The 20,459-nt window shown below is 35.7% G+C and overlaps 2 protein-coding genes across 2 annotated transcripts; one reads left to right on the plus strand and one right to left on the minus strand.

The window, feature by feature from the left end:
- Positions 1-567: 567 nt before the first annotated feature.
- On the minus strand, positions 568-1,062 carry LOC136067605 (uncharacterized mitochondrial protein AtMg00810-like). Its single transcript, XM_065773732.1, has one exon. The coding sequence runs from the start codon at positions 1,060-1,062 to the stop codon at positions 568-570; it is 495 nt and encodes a 164-aa protein (XP_065629804.1).
- A 12,259-nt stretch (positions 1,063-13,321) lies between these two features.
- Positions 13,322-19,347, plus strand: LOC112023623 (probable amidase At4g34880). Its single transcript, XM_024056235.2, has 5 exons — positions 13,322-14,006; positions 15,138-15,349; positions 17,778-18,017; positions 18,289-18,481; positions 18,788-19,347. Exons 1-5 carry the CDS (start codon positions 13,449-13,451, stop codon positions 19,142-19,144), a joined length of 1,560 nt encoding a protein of 519 aa, XP_023912003.2. The 5' UTR covers positions 13,322-13,448; the 3' UTR covers positions 19,145-19,347.
- Positions 19,348-20,459: the final 1,112 nt, after the last annotated feature.

Consider the following 20,459-nt stretch of genomic DNA (forward strand, 5'->3'; position numbering starts at 1 on the left):
AAGCACCTGTGTTAGAAATACTGAATGAATAATTGTATTGTATTTCTCAATGAAAGAATATACATGAGTACCTTTATATAGGAGGCATATGAGTGCAATATAAGTAAGAGTGTAGTACAAGAATGTGTTCTATACAACTAATCTAGTTGGGCCTAAAACCCACAACACTATATACGTTAACAGCCCCCCTCAAACTCAAGGTGGATGTGAGACCAACTTGAGGTTGTCAACCAAAGTACGAAGGCGTCCCTTAGGATGTGACTTGGTGAAGACATCTGCAAGTTGATCTTTAGAGGAGACTGAATTCAGCTTGAGAGCACTATGGACAAGATGATAACGGATAAAATGACAATCGATCTCGATGTGTTTAGTCCATTCATGGAAGACATCATTGTGAGCAATATGAATAGCACTCTGGTTGTCACAATAAAGAGGAGTAGCAGAGGATGTAGACACACCTAAGTCTTTGAGAAGCCATCATAGCCAAAGGATCTCAGATGTGGTATCAGCAAAGGCATGATATTCTGCTTCAGTACTGGAGCGGGTCACATGAATTTGTTTCTTACTTCACCAAGAAATCAAAGAACCAAGAAGAAAGCAATAACCAGTGGTGGACTTGTGATCATTGGGATCTCCTGCCCAATTAGCATCAGAAAATGGACGGAGAATAAGAGGAGACTGAGCAAAGTAGAAAAGACTATGGAAGATAGTGCACTTTAGGTATCTAAGAATGCGCAGAACAGCAGCATAGTGAGTCGATCGTGGAGCAGACAGATATTGGCTCACCTGGTGAACAACATAGGAAATGTTTGGACTAGTGACAGTGAGATAAACTAAGCTGCCAACCAAGCGTCTGTAAAGAAAGGGATTAGACAATGGTTTCCCCCTTGAGGGAGTCAGATGCACATTAAGCTCAACTGGAGTGTCAACAGTCTTGCTATTAGTGAGTCCAGTTCGAGGCAAGAGTTCAGAGGCATACTTGGCTTGAGTAATATAAAATCCATCTGTAGAATGAGTGATTTCAAGACCCAAGAAGTAGCTGAGATGTCCAAGATTTTTCATCTCAAACTACTGACTGAGAAAAGCCTTGAGTTCTTGAATGCCATTGAGATCATCACTAGTTATGATCATATTATCCACATATAGGATAAGTAAAATAGTATCTTTGTCAGTGCAATGAAGAAATAAGGCAGAATCATAATGACTAGCCATGAAACCTAAGCGAGAGATGGTAGAGCTGAATTTGGCAAACCAAGTTCATGAAGCTTGTTTAAGGCCATAAAGTGCACGTTGAAGGTGACAAACCTTGTTTGAGTCAACAGAGAGACCAAGAGGAGGTTGCATATACACTTCTTCACTTAAATCCCCATTAAGGAATGCATTTTTGACTTCCATCTGAAAAAGGTCCCATTTACTAGCAGCAGCAACAGCTAAGAGGGCACAACAGATGAGATATGAGCAGCCGGAGCAAAGGTCTCTTCATAATCAATCCCATACTCTTGTGTAAAACATTTTGCAACAAGACGAGCTTTATAAAGCTCAATGGACCCATCAGAGCGAGTCTTAATCTTGTAGATCCACCTACAACCAACCACAGATTTCTCAGGAGGAAATGTCACCAAATCCCAAGTATGGTTTTTAGATAATGCAGGAAGTTCCTCTTTCATTGCAATCTGCCATAAAGGGTCAACGGAAGCCTTACGATAGGTGTGAGGCTCATGTAGTGTAGCAAGGGCAGTGTAACAATGATAGTGTAGGAATAGATCTTACCCGAGTTGAGTGACGAGGTGGAATGTCTTGTGCAAGATCTTCAGGCAGAGTAGGAGCAAGAGACCCAAGCTCAGCATTGGGGTTGGGTAACTCGTCTTCAACCTGTTCATCTTCCACTTGTTCATTAAAAGGTGAACTAGGAAAGGGATCAGTGATATCTGGTGGTTGGACAGAGAAGTCTACAGCAACAAAATCAGGAGTAGCTACAGAAGGAATATGTGCCTCATCTGAAAAAAGATCTAAGACAGAAGAGGAACACAGGGAAGCACTGAAATGAGAGAGCTCGACAAAGAGGCGATGTTCCCAAAAGACAACATTGCAAGAGATACGAAGACGATGAGAGACAGGATCATAACACCTATACCTCTTTTGAGTTTCACCATAGCCAAGAAAACAACAAAGTCTTGACCGAGGCTCAAGTTTGTTATGCTCATGTGGTTGAAGAAGAACGAAATAAGCAGAACCAAAGGAGCGAAGGTGGTGATAGTTTGGAGGTGACCCAAAAAGGCGCTCATATAGAGTTTGATTTTGGATAACAGGACTTGAAATGCGATTAATAGTATGAACAGCATGAAGAACAACTTCACCCCAAAAAGGTGCAGGAACTTTGGCAGAGAGAAGGAAAGCACGAACAGTGTCAAGAATATGACGAAGTTTTCGTTCGACTCTACCATTTTGCTGAGAGGTACCTGAACAAGTTAGTTGATGAACAGTGCCATAGGAATGCAAAACAGCTTGGAAAGCATATTGAGTGTATTCAAGAGCATTATCAGATTGAAAAATTTTGATGCGTTTGGAAAATTGAGTTTCAACCATTTTTGCAAAATTAGAATATACTTCCAATAATTCAGAACAATGTTTCATATTAAAAATCTAGCTATAGCGAGAGTAATCATCAACAAAGACAACAAAATATCTAGACCCACCAATACTAGAGACAAAGGAAGGCCTCCAAACTTCAAAATGAATAAGGTCAAAGATATCAGTGAATATTAATTCACTAGTATTGAAAGGCAAAGCTGGTTATTTTCCTAACTAACATGAAATACAATCAAAATTTTCTGTAGACACTGAACCTAACAAACCTCTAGAAGCCAATTGTTGTACCTGAGAGGAAGATGCGTAACCAAGTCGAGCATGCCAAAGTGCAAAGGAAGGAGTGGAAGAAATTGTAGCAGCTGCAGTAGCAGAAACAGGAGCAACAAGTGGAAGACGAAGGTTGTCCACGGGAAACATACGCCTAACTCTGGGACCGGTCCCAAGCTCTTGTCCCATCCTAGGATCCTGCACAATGCACTCAGAATAATCAAAAGTAATGCGATAACCCAACTCAGCTAATTGTCCCATAGAAAATAAATTATAAGAAAGGTCAGGAACATTAAAGACTCTAGGAATCGAGAGGCTGGAGGTTGAAACTGAACCTATATTATGACCATACATTGTGGAACCATTTGCTGTGTGAATATTAAGAGGATGCGGTGCAGGTTTAAGGCCAGAAAATAAGGACAAGTGAGGTGTCATGTGATTGCAACAAGCAGAATCCATAAGCCAATAGGTAGGAGACATATCAGATAAAGCTAAGAGAGAAGAGGAATAAGGTGCATTACCAACCATACGAATGAAATTGGCGATAATATTTATAAGGTCATCTCTGAAAATAGAGAAAGTAGATCCAGAAGACTTAGACTGTGTAGAGACAAGAGCCATTGGTTAGACACTCTCAGCGTTAGCAACAGTAGCAACAGAAATTGAAACAGGTGATTTGTTGCGATGAATTCGATGATAGCAAGTCTCAATATTGTGGCCAAAATATTTGCAAAATTTGCAAAAACGTTTGATGGATTGGCAGCAACAATTGTTGCAATAAGAAGAAGGCCTATCCTTATTCTTCATTTAGAAGCAAAATATGCAAAAATGGACTGCAAAAATGAAATCTACGCGAAAAACTGGGTAAGGAGCACCTAAACTGCAAAAGTCAACTCTAGCAAAAAAGTCAATGGTCAATACTGGTCAAAGTCAACCCTGAAGTCAACAGTTTATGCTGTCAAGTCAACAGATGACGTCAGTTGACGTGGTGGGTGATGTCAGCAGATGAGTGGACGATGATGTCAGCAGATGACGTCACCTAGGGCTGACGTCAGCAGGTGCAGAACTGGCGCATGTAAACGCGTGGAGGCGCGTGAAGAGTACTGACGGAGCGTGGCAGCTCGTGAGAAATACTTCCGGTGTGTAGAGTGCGTGATCTTGTCCGCAGAATCTTTTGGAGGTGCATGAAGGTGCATGCAAGCTCCGATGACGATGAGGTTTTGACGATTGAGTAGATCGAAGGGAGATGATCATTGTGGTACTTGAAAAATACTTGTCGGAGCAAGATGCATGGCGAAGACGATAAGTGCAGTGGTTTTTGTGGTGTGAGACTCCTCAATGATGGCGGCTGCAGGTTTGGACCCCAAGGGCGACAGCTGAAAGGCGTCGGAGGTTTTACGGCAATAGGCAGCGGCAACGGTTGTGACGGCAGAAGCAATGTTGAGAATAGAGTGACCCCAATAAAGACAAGATTGCTAAGAAAAGGTTAGAGCAGTGGCTCTGATACCATGTTAGAAATACTAAATGAATAATTGTATTGTATTTCTTAATGAAAGAATATACATGAGTGTCTTTATATAGGAAGCATATGAGTGCAATACAAGTAAGAGTGTAGTACAAGAATGTGTGCTATACAAGTAATCTAGTTAGGCCTAAAGCCCACAACACAATATACGTTAACAACCTGGGTCACTCTCTCCATTGCATGGTATTCCCATTCTGCTCAAAGATAACATTACAACCAAGGATAAGTTGAACACGACGACTGGCTCATATGCACTGCTCTGATCAGTTGTGCCACGCGATGCTGGTGTGGAAACCAAGTTGACAAAAGCTAGGGCTATAATATTGGAGAAAGCCAGCTTGAGCTAGTGGTCTCTTTATAGGGACGGTGATGTACTCAATGGCTAGAACGCCAGAGGTGCTCAAGGGAAGGTGATTTAAAAAGGATATTGAAAATATGGTTCTCTTCTTGATCTACAACTACAATTCTATTTTATTAGTATATACATGCCTATATGATTTAATATAGATGTTATATATATATATATGCTAAACTAAAAATGGGTAGAAGGTGACTTAAGTCTGCATCTTTTACTTGGGTGTGATCATAGTGATACCTTACCCACTAGGCCCAAGTCTACAAGAACAGGAAATTTGAATGAGCCATAGCTGAACATCCAATCCTATCGTGAATGCTAATAAACATGAACCGAGAGCATAAAGTTATTTCCCAGTTGCTAGATTTGAACCTAAGAACTTTACTTCTTAAACCATTAGAAGTGTCTATGACCACTAGTCCAACCACCCCGATGGTTTACTACTAACCACTGTGTGTATATGATTAGTCATGAATCATGACTCTTTATTATTATGCTTTTGATGAGTCAAGGATAATTAATTAGCCCTATTTTTCAACCATTGTTTCTATCATATATTAGGTTCTTGTAATACACAATTCAGAATAAAAATCTAATTACTAAGACTTTCCATTTTGTACTTAAACCATCAAGTCAAACCACTTATTTTAACATATTTGTTTAAATAATTTTTTTAATAGAAATTATGGTTAGACCTTTACACTAAACCACATTTTTACACAACTTTTTTTTTTTTTTTTTTATAATAATTGTTAACATATTTTGTTGTCTTAAAAAAAAAAAACTATTATAATTGAAGTAACATCACTTTCATTTGAATTTTACCAATGATACTATTTTTATTATATATCATTCACAATTGTTGGGCAAATAGCACTCTAGGACTCAAATCAATAACAGTAAATAAGTAGAAATTAAATAACAAGCACACACAAAGAACACAAGAATTTACATGGTTTGGCAAACTGCCTACCTCCACGGTAACGACAAAGAAATTTCACTATAAAAAATAGGGAGGTACAATAGTGCACAAAAGCACTCTCAAGAAACCCAAATCCCAATACACCCTAACTTTCTCTCACCCACAAGACAAGAAAATACTATTCTTCTTCTTATGCAGCTGGTACTAGGTTATTAGGAATTACTCTCTCACGGCTGCACTTTTTCTCAAACCTAATATATATATATATATATATATATATGTCAAAGTTGGCAGTACTAGGAAATACATTCCTAGTTGTATTCAGTCAACTTAGGCTTGTGGCAGTTCAAGCCACACAGCTGACATCAACAAATCTCCACCTTGGCTTGAATTGATCAAGCTACATGAGCAAATTCCTCCATCACCTCCACCTTAGCCCTTAAGGGCTTACAAGCTACAAACATCAACCAAGTCCAAGTAACCATTGAACTTGTCTGTTGGAATTGGCTTTGTCAACATACTAGAGGATTCCCAAGTCTTATTTTTCTGTAGTGACCCCATTTCTTCTACATCCCTAGAAGACAATGGGTCTCCATTGCTAGTTATAAGAGCAAAGCTAACCATGTCTTCAACGCCATATCTCTGTGGTACTTTGTGAACCCGCTTCTCTCTACCTTTAACAATTAAATAAGACTCTTCTTGTTATTGCTGTGGATCAATCTCAACATCACCCTTATTACTGGGTGAACTATTCTCGTCAAACTCCACCTCAACAGTTAATTTCTCCTGTGCATTATTATCACAAGTCTTTGCTTCATTCTGTTTCAACATAAAGGCTTCATAAAATATGACATCTCTGCTGGTCACCGTTTTCTTTGAGATTGGATCCCAAAGCCTGTAGCTTTTAATACCTTTTTCAAAACCAAGAAATACACATTTTCTTGACTTCGAATCCAATTTCGAATGCTCTCCACTTTGCACATGCACATAAGCTAGACAACCAAAGATTTTTAGACTCGAATAATCAACTGGTCTACCTAACCAAACTTCGTTTGGAATCTTGAAATCTATGGCTGATGATGGAGATCTATTAATAATAAGCTTGCTTTGTTAAATGTCTCTGCCCAGAACACCTTAGACAACCCTGCATTTAATCTCATGCATCTTGCTCTTTCTGCTAAGGTTCTGTTCATTCTCTCTGTAACCCCATTTTGCTGTGGAGTTCCTTTAACTTTGAAGTGATGAGTAATGCCTTCTAATTCACAAAATCTTATGAATTCTTTATCTCTATACTCTAGTCCATTATCTGTTCTAATGTATTTTATTTTTCTGCCAGTTTGATTCTCAACCTGTGCTTTCCACTTTTTAAATATGCCAAACACATCAGACTTATGCTTCATAAAATAAATCCATACCTTTCTAAAGTAGTCATCAATGAAACTAACGAAGTATTTAGCACCACTATGAGAAGAAACTGATATTGGACCCCAAACATCTGAATGAATGTAGTCAAGAACACCTTTACTTGTATGAGAGCCTGTTTTGAAACTGACTCTATGCTGCTTCTCATACACACAATACTTGCAAAAGTCTAGCTTACATGTCTTCACTCCTTTCAATAAATTTCTCTTATGCAACTCTAACATACTACGTTCACCAATATGGCCAAGTTGCATATGCCATAATTTTGTGTCATCAGTGCTGGACTCCACCGGAGTGGTGACTGTAACTCTTCCTACAACTGTGTTCCCAATCAATCTGTAAAGCGTGTTTACTTTCTGTCCCTTCATCACCATCAAAGAACCTTTGGTAATCTTCATGATTCCACCATTTGATGAGTATGAATAGCCCAAATCATCCAATACTCTTAAAGAAATTAAATTCTTTCTAAGATTTGGAACTTGTCTGACATTACTAAGAACTCTTACAACTCCATCAAACATCTTGATCTTCACGGTACCAATTCCAATAACCGGGCATGTAGCATCATTACCCATTTGGACCATATCACCGTTGTAAGGCTTATACTTGTCAAACCAATCTTTCTTTGGAGTCATATGATATGAGCATGCTGAATCTAAAACCCAAGATTCCAATAGAACATTGTTACTTGATGAGACTAAAAGTAAATCTGCACTAACTTCACTGTCATTTGATGTTTCTTCAGCAACACTAGCTGATTTTAGGGGCTTCTTTCCATTCTTCTTCTCCTCTAAATGCTCTTTCAACTTTTTACATTGATCCTTGTAGTGCCCTTTCTTGTGACAATAAAATCACTCTACATCTTTCTTTGCACATGATTTAGACTGTGATCTGTTCCTGTTGGAGTTCCGTCTTCTTGACCTGCTTCTACTCCTATTACTTGACTCAGACTTTGCAATAAGTCCATTAGCCTGAGAACCATCACCATCTTGCTTCATCCTTATGTGTGACAAGAGAGCACTAATCACCTCCTCGAGTACTATATTCTCTTTCCCGTACATCAACGTAGTCATTAGATAATCAAAAGAAGTAGGAAGCAATGCTAATAAGAGTAACGCTTTATCTTCGTCCTCATAATTCACCCCAAAACTTGACAGTTGGGTGTTCAACATGTTAAATGTGTTAAGATGCTCCAACAGATTTGAACCTTCCTTCATATGCAAACTATACAGTTGCTTTTTCATGTACAACTTGTTCATCAGATTCTTTCTCATATAAAGACCTTCTAGTTTTTCCCAAACTTCCTTTGCGGTCTTTACTTCAAGGATGTTGTGAATGACCTCATCACCTAGGTTGAGACGAATAGCACTAGCTGCTTTCTCATCCATCTCTACCCATTCTACATCCTTAATTGTTTCCGGTTTCTTCTCCTTCCCAAGCAAGGCCTTGTGAACTCCTTGTTGAATTAGGAGATCCTTCATCCGCCTTTGCCAAAGTGAAAAATTTCCCTTACCACAAAACTTCTCTACATCATATTTTGTACTTGACATTTTTACTGTATTCAAAGGATTAAATCCTAAACCTGGCTCTGATACCACTTGTTATGCAAATAGCACTCCAGAACTCAAATCAATAACAGTAAATAAGCGGAAATTAAATAACAAACACACACAAAGAACACAAGAATTTACGTGGTTCGGCAAACTGCATACCTCCACGACGATGATGGAGAAATTTCACTATAAAAAATAAGGAAATACAATAGTGTACAAGAACACTCTCAAGAAACTCAAATCCCAATACACCCTAACTTTCTCTCACCTACAAGATAAGAAAATACTATTCTTCTTCTTATGCGGCTGCTGCTAGGTTATTAGGAATTACTCCCTCATGGCTGCACTTTTTCTCAAACCCAATATATATTTATATATATGTGTCAAAGTCGGCAGTACTAGGAAATACATTCCTAGCTGTATTCGGTCAACTTGGGCTTGTGGCAATTCAAGCCACATGGCCCACATCAACAACAATGATTTACCTCAATAACGTGAAAAGAATTATAAAAAATGTTGTATCCTAGACTAACGATTTCCACTATAGACACATTCAGCAAGTTACTTCATCTAGTTTTTGTCACGATGCACAGCAATACAAACCCTTTTTCTTACAAGCAGAGACAAATTCTGCCGGCAGATTATCGTTATTGAAATAAAAAGACATGTTGGAGCACATAGCAAGCTTTGCTACTGTATGAGCCACAGAGTTGCATACCCGCTTAACCCGACAAAAACTTAAACAAAGACCAGACTCAATATACTAATAATATTACAAATGACGTTACTTATGGCCTCTTCTATGTTCTATCAGACTATCACATGCAAGTGTACATATAAATGAACCAAAATACAGAAAAGAAAAACAAGCATGTCTCCTCCTTGTTCATGTTTCAGAAATTACCCACCGTGACTTGATTCTTAAAAAAGATAAGCAAGCCAACTGTTGCCAATCCCTTCCTTCTCTTTTTAGCCAATTTTGTAATATCAAAACAAATTATAATTAGTGTACAGTAAAAACTTGGCAGTGGGCATCAAACCAACGATTGGTCTCACTAGTCAAGCAGGAGTAATACCAACCTCACCAAGACAAGATACTGTGTATATAGGAGTAATGCCTATATTAACTATTTTCAGGTAATCTTTTGAATATTTATAATATTTGTTGTTTTTTTAAGGCTCATACTCTAATTTCAAATACTTTTTTTGTCTGTATTTTTCAGCCAAAAACTTCAGAGTTTGGCCAAAATAATTTCAATTCTATACTTTTCAAACTGCTGATTAAGAAAAAAGAAAAAGAAATTTTGAGCACAAAACTAAATAAGCTACCTACAAAAAGAATTAATTTAAAGCTCAATTAGTGCAAAATTGACATGGACTAAAATGGAACGAACAGACAAATGTGAATCAAAGTGGATCATACAAACTAAAGTGGACTAAATGAACCAAAATTGACCAAAATATTATATTGATTGATGTGGCTCAAAATGAGTATAGCAACTAGCAATAATAAATGCTATATTTCAGTTTTTAGTTATTATATAGATTTGTAAAATTTATATATAGTAAAATTTATACTTACTACAATATCACTAAAAAATAATTAGAAATTGTTTTATTATGCTATTGATGTGAAATTAACCAATTATGTCATATCGTAAATTTTTTAGTTGGTAAATGATAACGTTTAAATATTCTTTTTACTATTAAAATTTTAAATTAAACATTCATAAGATGCATTATTTAAAAAAACCGTATTGTTTGATTAATATTAATTTAAGAATATGTTTAAATGACTTCATGCACTAATAAATTTGAATGTAATTTAATTATTTACTAATAAATTTTACAACTGAATGGACTAATATTGAAAATTTTGGTGCCATCACTTGTTACTAAGCCACCTTATTAGGGATTGGTTTAAAACTATGAAGCACCGACGCAGTTGGGAGGGGAAAAAGAAGTGCCAATTCAAAAATGAGGCACTTGACTAGGTTCAGGGTGGAGCTATAGCAAGGCTTGGGGGCCATCCCTCCCCCACCCCCAATTTTAAAAATGATTTTATATTATGTATAAGTATTAAAAACTTTAAATATTTAGCTACAAAAATAGAAGTTGGCCCCACCAAATGTTTGAGTTAGTTCAACAATGTTTTTAAAAACTAATAGAATTTGTCAATTGATCTAGTACAATGTTTAGTTCGTACATGTTTAATATCAAACTAGACAGTTTTTGTATATTTGTTGGAGTTTAAAAGATGATAAATTTACCTAAAAAATTATTTTGCGAATATACATGTAAAAGTTGTTAATTTTATATACAATAAATTTATAAATTATGACCTACTTTAGTATCAAAATATTAATATTTATATTTGTGTATATGCATTTACGCATGTGTGATGAATTATCTTGACTCGAAACTAATATATTAATATCAAAATTTGGCCCCCTTCAAACAAAAAATCCTAACTCCACCCCTGACTANCTACCGCACTGGAGTCTAATGTGGGGTAACGCATCCAAGTCAGCTGCCTGTGCGTCGGTGCCGTGTCTAAGCTTCTTTTTTTTTTTTTTTTTCACACCGAATTGGGCCAATTCGGCCAGAATCGGGCTGTATCGGCCAGAGACTGAAACAGCTGAAACAGGCCGAAATCAGCTTTGAATCATGATGGAACAGCCAAAATCGGCTTTGAATGAGGCCCAAACATCCTAATTTTGTCATTTCTCAATTTTATTTTAAATATTTGTTGCTTCTTTTGTGTTTTTTTTTGTTTTGTGTTTCTTGCCTTCTTCTTTCTTTGTTTTGTGAATGAAGGCCATAGTAATGATTTTTTTAAGAATATTTTAATAGTAAAAATATATAGAAAATATAAATATAAATATTTTTAATAATTTTTAATTGTTATACCCGCACCCTACTTTTTCAAAAATTATTAAGTCCTGCACCCGCACTAGCACCCGAATTTGGAAACACACCTATGCTTCATAGGTTTAAAACCCAAATCCAAGAGACCCAAGGGTTCCACACATCTATTATCTGTCCCATAGACCCATTCCGCACCAAATAGCATAATTATTTACTCAAATGCTTAAAGCATCTCGGTTGAAAAAAAAAAAAAAAAAAAAACTTTTAGTCAATTCATAATCATGCCAGCTCTTCGTCTCTTCCCATCACTGCTTATTCTTCTACCTATATTATCGTATGGGTCGCAAAATACTGTCACAGGACATGGGTTCTCAATCGAAAAAGCAAGCGTCATTGAATTCTACCTAAAACAAATACTAGCTTTTGTTTTTCTGTTCTTTTGTGGAAAGATTAGTAAACTATACTTTCGAGCCCATAAGTATTCATGTATTGTTTAACTTGGAATATGTACAATTAGGATTTTATGTATTATTTAACAGCTTTTTTTTTTTTTTTTTTTTTTGGCTCTTGGGCATTGAAAGGAGGACAAAACAATATAATTGAGCTTCTTTTTATTTTATATTTTTTCATGAAAACAGATACGGGTCATACCAGAACAACCTAATTTAACCATTAAAAGATCAAGCCAGGGTAATAGACTTGACAACCCATTTTTGACATGAATTCGATTTGTACAAAACTCAGTCAAATTGAACCCAAATCTAATTGACTTCACCCTTTTTCTCAAGTCTAGCTGGTTTTTTTTTTTTTTTTTTTTTTTTCGCAGTGAAAAAAAAATATCTATGATCATTTTAAAAAAAGTCTAAGGTCTTTTTAAAAGCAACTACTTTATTCATTTTACATTACTAAAAAGTCATTTTATCTCATCAAAAATCCATTTTACATTACCAGTTTTACAACAACTCTACATCATACATCATATCAAAAAAAAAAAAAAAAAAAAAATCTTTCTCAACAAATTCAATCAACTTATTACAAAACCCGAGAAACAAGATAGAATAAAAAGGAATATTTTTTTAAAACAAATTTAGCACTAGAGTAAAATGTGATATATATATATATATATAAACGTTTTGCATAACGGAGCCAATATAATAGTTCATCGCCAAAATCTTTGGTTCACTCTACTTTTATTAAGAAATTAAGTTTTTTTTTTAAATAAAAATAAAAATGATAAGTTCACAACATTTTTACAACAAATCCTAAATGGCGGGTTGTTATTGTTGGAGGAAAAAAATAATCTTAGTGATAGATTTAAATTTGAATTAATAACAACTAACCACCTATTATTTATTGTAAAAATGTTGTGAAAATATTGAACCTAGCACTTTATTTATTTATTTATATATATATATATATATAGAGAGAGAGTAAGAAGATGTTACTAACCCTTTGTTTAAACCTTTTCTCTTTCTCTCTCTCAAGTCCTTTGTGGAAAAACACCCTAAAAAATCCTAACTCCACCCCTGACTAGGTTTTTTTTTTTTTTTTTTGATAAACTCCCCTGACTACGTTAGGTCTTATATTATATACCTATATTTCAGTCTCTCAATACGAGACACATGCACAATTAATAACGTTTTATCCTATTCATAAAGTAATCTGTCACTTCTATCCAGTGGACCCAAGCTTCGCACTTCAAAAAAGAATAATATTAGGACCATATAATTGTGCATAATTTTGTAGTATAACTCACATGGTGAGTTGTAATTGACAAAGCATAGTGTGTTGTAATTGACAAAGTATATGCTGACACACCTTTGCGCCACATGGCACAAAGTTGTGAAATTACGTGGTACTGGCACAACTCTTCAAAAACACCAGGCACGGATATAGAATACTCTCAGCGACTTGAGTCTTGACCATGACTTGAGAGTTGAGACTTCCATGGCTACCAAATATTCACCACTGAGGTTTACTGTCTTCTCATCACTGCTCCTGATTCTTCTAGCCACAACATCATCCGGTGCCCAAGCCATCAAGGCCGCCCACGGCTTCTCATCAATCAAAGAAGCCACAGTACATGATATCCAGCTAGCTTTCAAGCAAAACCAACTCACCTCCAGGAAACTCGTTGAGCTTTACCTTAAACAAATAAGCAGACTCAACCCAGTTCTTAAGGGTGTTCTAGAATTGAACCCAGATGCACTGTACCAAGCTGATAAGGCTGACCATGAGCGCAAGTCCAAAGCACCTGGGTCACTCTCTCCATTGCATGGTATTCCCATTCTGCTCAAAGATAATATCGCAACCAAGGATAAGCTGAACTCCACGGCTGGCTCATACGCACTGCTTGGCTCAGTTGTGCCACGTGATGCTGGTGTGGTAACCAAGTTGAGAAAAGCTGGGGCTATCATATTGGGGAAGGCCACTTTGAGCGAGTGGTCCTATTATAGGTCCAATATAGCACCCAGTGGCTGGAGCGCCAGAGGTGGCCAAGGCAAGGTGAGTGTTAGAATATTACTTAAAACTATTCAATTCATCATTTTCTAACAGTTTATACTTTTGGGACAAATTCATATTTTCTGGTTATGTCAGAGCAGTTGTTGTTGAGTTCGATTTTACATATTGGGTCACTTAGCTACAATTCTATTTGACTAATTTAAGACGTACTTTTAAAGAAATCATATATGGGTATGATCAAGTAAATGAGATTGATGTTGGAAGAGAAATTGAGCAGGAGAGACTAACATTGCAACTTGCAAGTTTTTATTTTTGCTACTCCACTTCAATGGATGAATAAAAAATAACCATTTGATATATCGATCTGCGAACAGATAATCCCTTTTCTTCTTCTATTTCTTGCCTCAGTGCACAGAGTTAAGCACGTCAGGTGTTTGATTAAATGTCAGACACGATACAGGCTGAATGAAAGGGCTAACTCTCATGATATTGAGAGCGGAGTTGTAGTATATTTATAGTTGGAAAATACATTTTGGATTGCTTTATCTCTTCCTATTTTGTTGTTGGATGAATCTATTCTAAAGGTAATTTTGATCTTGCTGTCTAGATAAACTTGATTTTATACTCTGATCCAACACTCAGTACATACATCCACTTTTTAAAAAACATTTAGGCATTTTTTTGTTAGAAAAATAGTGTGGAGTGAATAAGAACCTGACTCCTAATGTGTCCACTTAAACATTGAATTCAAGTGGTGAAAATCCTTGAGTCCCACGTAGGAAAAGAAAGATGAGATAATATATGAGTTTATATGCTCATAGGCTGAACATTGGGTTGTGCTTTGGCATATGTGGATTGGGCCTTTTGTCCAAATATCGAGTCAGTAAGTCTGTGCGGTCCCTCAACTTTGTCGTTGAGTCTATCCCAGTAAGAAGCGCACACACAAACTTGACACAATATGGGTGTGGGATATACACGAAATTTATTTAATTAGTTCCTGAAATTGGGTCTACCCAACTGTTGCAAAAGCCCTTTTTTCCTTTTTTGTCAATTTTGTTATATCTAGTTAGTTTTAAGTATAGTACCAAATTCTACTTGATCATTCTATAAATGGAGGAAAGAAAAAAATAATTGGCCTTAAGTTCCATAAGACTGTTTTGCTATGTTGTGCAGAGTCCTTATACAATGGGAGATCCTTGTGGGTCAAGTAGTGGATCAGCAATATCAGTAGCAGCAAATATGGCAGCAGTGTCACTAGGGACGGAGACTGATGGCTCTATCTTATGTCCATCCAGTAATAACTTGGTAGTGGGCATCAAACCTACTGTTGGTCTCACTAGTCGAGCTGGAGTCATACCAATCTCACCAAGACAAGATACCGTGGGGTAGGTTTTCTTCCTCTCTTTTTTTTCCTTGAACAGACAAAATTTTACTCATAACATAAGAGACTAACAACACTCATTCTTTCCACCTCCAAAATCTAATTGATCCTAGCCCACAAAAGAATGCACATGAGTAGCTCTGTTAGCATCCTTGTGGACCCATCCAAAATTATAACTTACAAAAACTTTTTCTACAAAGATCTTGCAGCTTGGCGAAGAGTCTTGTTCTTCAACTAACACCTCCTAGTGTAAACTCCAGGTTAAAATCTCCTATCCCCAACTATGAATTATTTTTAAAAAATAAAAATTAGCTAGTCACAATATCAAACTCAATTTCCCAATGGGAGGGTTGCCTTGGACAGTTAATGGTTTCTACACATTATAAACAATCCCCTTCTACTACAACTTGATAATAGTTTAGAGCTTTGGCAAAATTCTTAGACCACCTACAACCTCAGCTATTGCTATAATTGGATATCCGTGGTAGTGGTTTTAAAGGTTGCCGCTTCTCTGAGCTTCCCTGCCCGACCTCTGGCAATCACTACTACAAAGGAGCAGTTCTTGACCATCGCTATGTCACTATTTACCTTTATTTCTTGTTTTTTCAGTTTAAGCCATTGCACCTGTTTTGTTTACCTTGACTAATGCATCTCTACTTCCTTACAAATTTTCCTTAAAACCTCCATGCTGTCAAAAGATTTCTCCAGGTGCACCATTTGGTTTCTTGCCCACCAGATTTGGTCAAAAGCTATAGCTGCAAACAAAACAAAAAGGTTTCTGTTCCCACAGTCCCCAAATTGGATAAAATTAGGTTCTAGGAGGGCAGATATAAGTTGCCCAACATCATTAGCTTGTATATTCTCTACTTTGTTACCATGTACAGATCACAATAATTTCAATCCATGTCCAAAAGTTTTTGAATTGCAATGTAAAATGGTCAAATAACAGTTACATGTTTCGTAATTTCAATTTTATGATATCTTCTAAGCCTTGCCATTTTAACTGTTGGAGATGCCTAGTCAAGTTCTGAGTCTGTTATATAACTCAGTCTAGGTTCATTGTATCTAATTTACTTGGAGTACAAACAAAATAATCCCAAGCTTATGTGGTGCACAAACCACGCAATCTTAATCCTACTCGTAGTGAAAAATATTGTAAAAAACCTACCTTAGTTTATAGTTAGTTTAAGATTTAGACTGTTATAATACCCTTCAATGGATTTATTGTAATGCACAAAGCTTAGCCATCAAAATCTTTCTGCTACAAATGTAGACTTCCACGTTAATTCTATCTCTTTCTTTTTCACATTGCAAATTCTTCCAAATTTATTCCTTATAATGGACAGAATCAAGGTTCTCTCTCACCACTATTGTTAGCACATTGCAAGCTCGTCGTAATTTATTCCTTAACAACCTCATACACATCATTCTCAAACACAATATTTTATGGCAAGACAATCTTGGATTTCAACCATATTCAAGGGGCAGGTACATCTTTTATTGGCTCTCTGTTTGGTCACGTGTTGTGACTCACAAAAAAATTTAGTCAAGTTCGAGGTGACTAGCCTACTAGTATGTGACACGGAGAGAGATTTGGGTTTAATTCTTCTTGCTTTTTTATATCATTCCTTGCTTAAATACAAAATACAATGCTTGAGAAAATTCAAACTAAATACTAAAGATAACAACAGGATACTCGGCAAACCTATCCTATCTGATAAACCTTCTAAGAAATCCTTATTGAAGTAAGTAGTCAACAACTGACCAACTAACCACTCCTATCGAAGTAATTAAATGAACAACATGACAAGCATTATCTTAGCACGGTAAACATTATCATCCTTCACTTACCAATATCCTTGTAGAGTCCGTGCAATCCTCACAACCTTGCACACACTAATTCAGGATCATTCAGACAAGCTTGCTTCATAGCAACACATTCTCAACCATCTTAGTCAAGTTTCAGAGACCATGTTGATTGGTATCCTTTTCTATCGGTTTTCCTTCTAGTCATGCATCTTTATCATCTTCAAGACGTGTTATTTGGACCACACCTTTGATCAATAGTCTTTATAAGCCTTCTTTCTAGTCACACGTCTCTATCTTGTTCATGTTGAGTTTTGCAAACCATACATCTGATCAGTGGCCTCCAGATGTATGATTTGCACTATGTTGTGCATTCAAGCCTCAACCATCACAAGCATATCAACTTGTTTCAACTTGTCATACGTGCTTCATTTAATGCAGTCCTACTTGGTCCATTTCCTTTATTTTCTTCTTTATATTTCCTTATATACTTTATCATGATATCATAACTATGTCATACAATTTCTAACATAATACTAGAGTGATGTTTTATTTTGTCTAATATAAACACAACTTTTGTCAACAAGCATCATTAAACTGATCATAACTTTATTTGGATGGAACAGGCCCATTTGTAGAACAGTAGCAGATGCCGTTTATGTTCTTGATGCCATTGTAGGCATTGATCACTATGACAATGCAACAATTGAAATATCACAGTACATTCCAAAAGGTGGCTATGCACAATTTCTTAAGGCTGATGGGCTCCAAGCAAAGAGAGTGGGGATAGTGAGGGATCCATTCTACAATTTTGGGAATGATACTATTGCCACTCGAACTATTGAGCAACATCTTAAAACACTAAGGTAACAAAACATGATCTCATGAATTACTTTAAATGCTGAAAAAAAAAAAACTAAAGTTGCTGCAAATTTTACTGCAAAAGGTTTTTTAACTGACGTGATAATGAATTTGATTTGTGCTACATCAAAAACATAAGAAGTAAATTTCTGAAACACTTTTTCTTTTTAAAATTTCTTGTTTAAAAATAGATGCATCAATTGTAAAGATTTATTTATTTATTTTTATTTGTATAACCCTTTAAAAAATTGATACAAATACCTCATGCAAATTCAGGAAACAAGGCACAATTTTGGTAGACAATCTGAAACTAGCCAATATTGTCGAAATCTATAGGTCAAGTGATGAAGGAACTGCGTTGGCAGCCGAATTTAAAATTTACATTAATGCATACCTAAAGGAATTAGTGGCTTCCCCAGTCCGTTCCTTAGCCGATTTGATTGCCTTCAACAAGAAAAACTCAAAATTGGTGAGTATAATAAAAGGTTCTTTTGATTTATGTAATGTCCTGCATTCATACATAAGATTGACACAAATAATTGAGCAATGCTAAGGACTTAAATTTTTTTTTAAAACTTTTTAAAGTGGTTGTGATTTGAGCAACATCACTTTTTCATAAACCTACCACTAAGTAATGACTTTACTTTTATCATACGCAATCACACTAGGCCACATATAAAAAAAGTTGTGAAAATTTTATGTCATAAACCTACTGTTACTAAAAATTAAAGCCAATGATGACCAATTATAGAATATTCCATGAGTGCCAATACAGGAGATGTTAGAAGAATATGGACAAGACCAGTTTGTAGAATCTGAAGCAACAAATGGAATTGGAAATGCAGAGAAGGCTGCGTTGGCAAATTTAGCAAAACTGACTAGAGAAGGTTTTGTGAAGTTGATGACAAAGAATAAGCTAGATGCATTAGTGACTCCTGGCAGTAGTGTTTCATATATCCTTGCAATTGGGGGTTTCCCTGGAGTAATTGTCCCTGCAGGATATGACTCTGATGGGGTACCATTTGGCTTAAGCTTTGGAGGACTAAAGGGATCGGAGCCAAAGCTGATTGAGATCGCCTATGGATTTGAGCAAGCAACAAAGATCAGGAAGCCTCCTAAATTTAAATTTTAAAGGCTCTATTGCCTCACCACAACCTCTATTCTAATTTATACTAGACGGTAACCCATGCGATGCACGGGAAAGTTTTTAGTAACTATAAGATTTTAGCAAATCAAATGCTTTAAAATTTGAAAATCTTAAAGAACTTACATTAGCACTCATCAATTTGTTTACAAAGCCAATGTTAAATAAATCTACTAATTGCATTCGCAGGACTCTTTTCATTACAGTTTGCATCCTTCTATCCTTCAAAAACTTTAAGAAGTGTCATGTGGTCACTGCATAAGAATGTGTATAAGGTTATACAAAATTCTGTCATTATAATCAACATCCTAAATCTAATATCCAATCCAAATTTTGCACATAGATTCCTTAAATTGTATATCAAATTAGAAGGAAGAAATTACATGTAAAAGCTAATTCAATAGAGAGATCTATCACACACAGTGATCAATAGTTTAAAAACAAATGCCTTGTAATGTATCTACCGTATAGTGTAATCATAGAAATATGTGCTTACCTAAGAATATTTCCATAACATACTTACCCTTATTTGAATTTGAAGAGGACCGTGATCTTTTTGCCACTCAATTATTCAACTACATAAAGAACAGTAATCATAATAGCAAAACTGGTCACTATATTAAAATCCCATTTTCAGCTTCAAACCACCTTGCATCCGATTTTCAAAGATCTATCCACCTTGCAGATTATATATATATATATATATATGAAATGCTTCTAGTTCAACCTTAAAGTCCTTTAGCAAAACTACACTAATTATGCTTTATTTGCCATTAATCCCACAACACAAAGCAAAAAATCAACAAACAAATTGATATTATGAATTACCTATTCATTAACCTTCTTCAATTACTTATATATGATTGAATTAGATGGCCAATCCAGTGAATTAGAAGACAGAACCAATCCCTTCTATTTTATAATTTGACATCCAATTCTCTTTTAATAGCATCCAGTGATTCATTGTGTATTAATAATTTATATCAATCAAAAGAGTTATGGATTAAAAAAATTTAAAATAATAATATAGTTCCCATAATCTAGATTTAGTGTGTACTAAATAACTTTTTCTATTTTATCTAAAAAGCAAGCACAACAAATAACCAAAAGAATGATATCTATAATACAAAGCTATAGAGCCAATAATCTGAATAGAGCCAAGAATAGCCAAGCTTCTTAATAGAGCTAATACTTTTGAATTGAAAAAAAAAAAAAAAAAAAAAAAGCATTAAGATTTTTTTTCCTGAAAAAAAAAAAAAAAAAAGTTGAAATACAGCAGTAAGTTTTATAACCATGAACAAAA

This window comes from Quercus suber, unplaced genomic scaffold (assembly GCF_002906115.3).
Source record: "Quercus suber isolate HL8 unplaced genomic scaffold, Cork oak 2.0 scaffold_6, whole genome shotgun sequence".
Classification (NCBI taxonomy): domain Eukaryota; kingdom Viridiplantae; phylum Streptophyta; class Magnoliopsida; order Fagales; family Fagaceae; genus Quercus; species Quercus suber.

Bases quoted from the DNA above. Each gene is read 5' to 3' on its own strand.
- LOC136067605 (XM_065773732.1), bottom strand. From the start codon at position 1,062: ATGAAAAATCTTGGACATCTCAGCTACTTCTTGGGTCTTGAAATCACT.
- LOC112023623 (XM_024056235.2), top strand. From the start codon at position 13,449: ATGGCTACCAAATATTCACCACTGAGGTTTACTGTCTTCTCATCACTG. The intron at 15,350-17,777 runs GTAGGTTTTCTT...TGGATGGAACAG, and splicing joins CCAAGACAAGATACCGTGGG to GCCCATTTGTAGAACAGTAG. The intron at 18,018-18,288 runs GTAACAAAACAT...ATGCAAATTCAG, and splicing joins CAACATCTTAAAACACTAAG to GAAACAAGGCACAATTTTGG.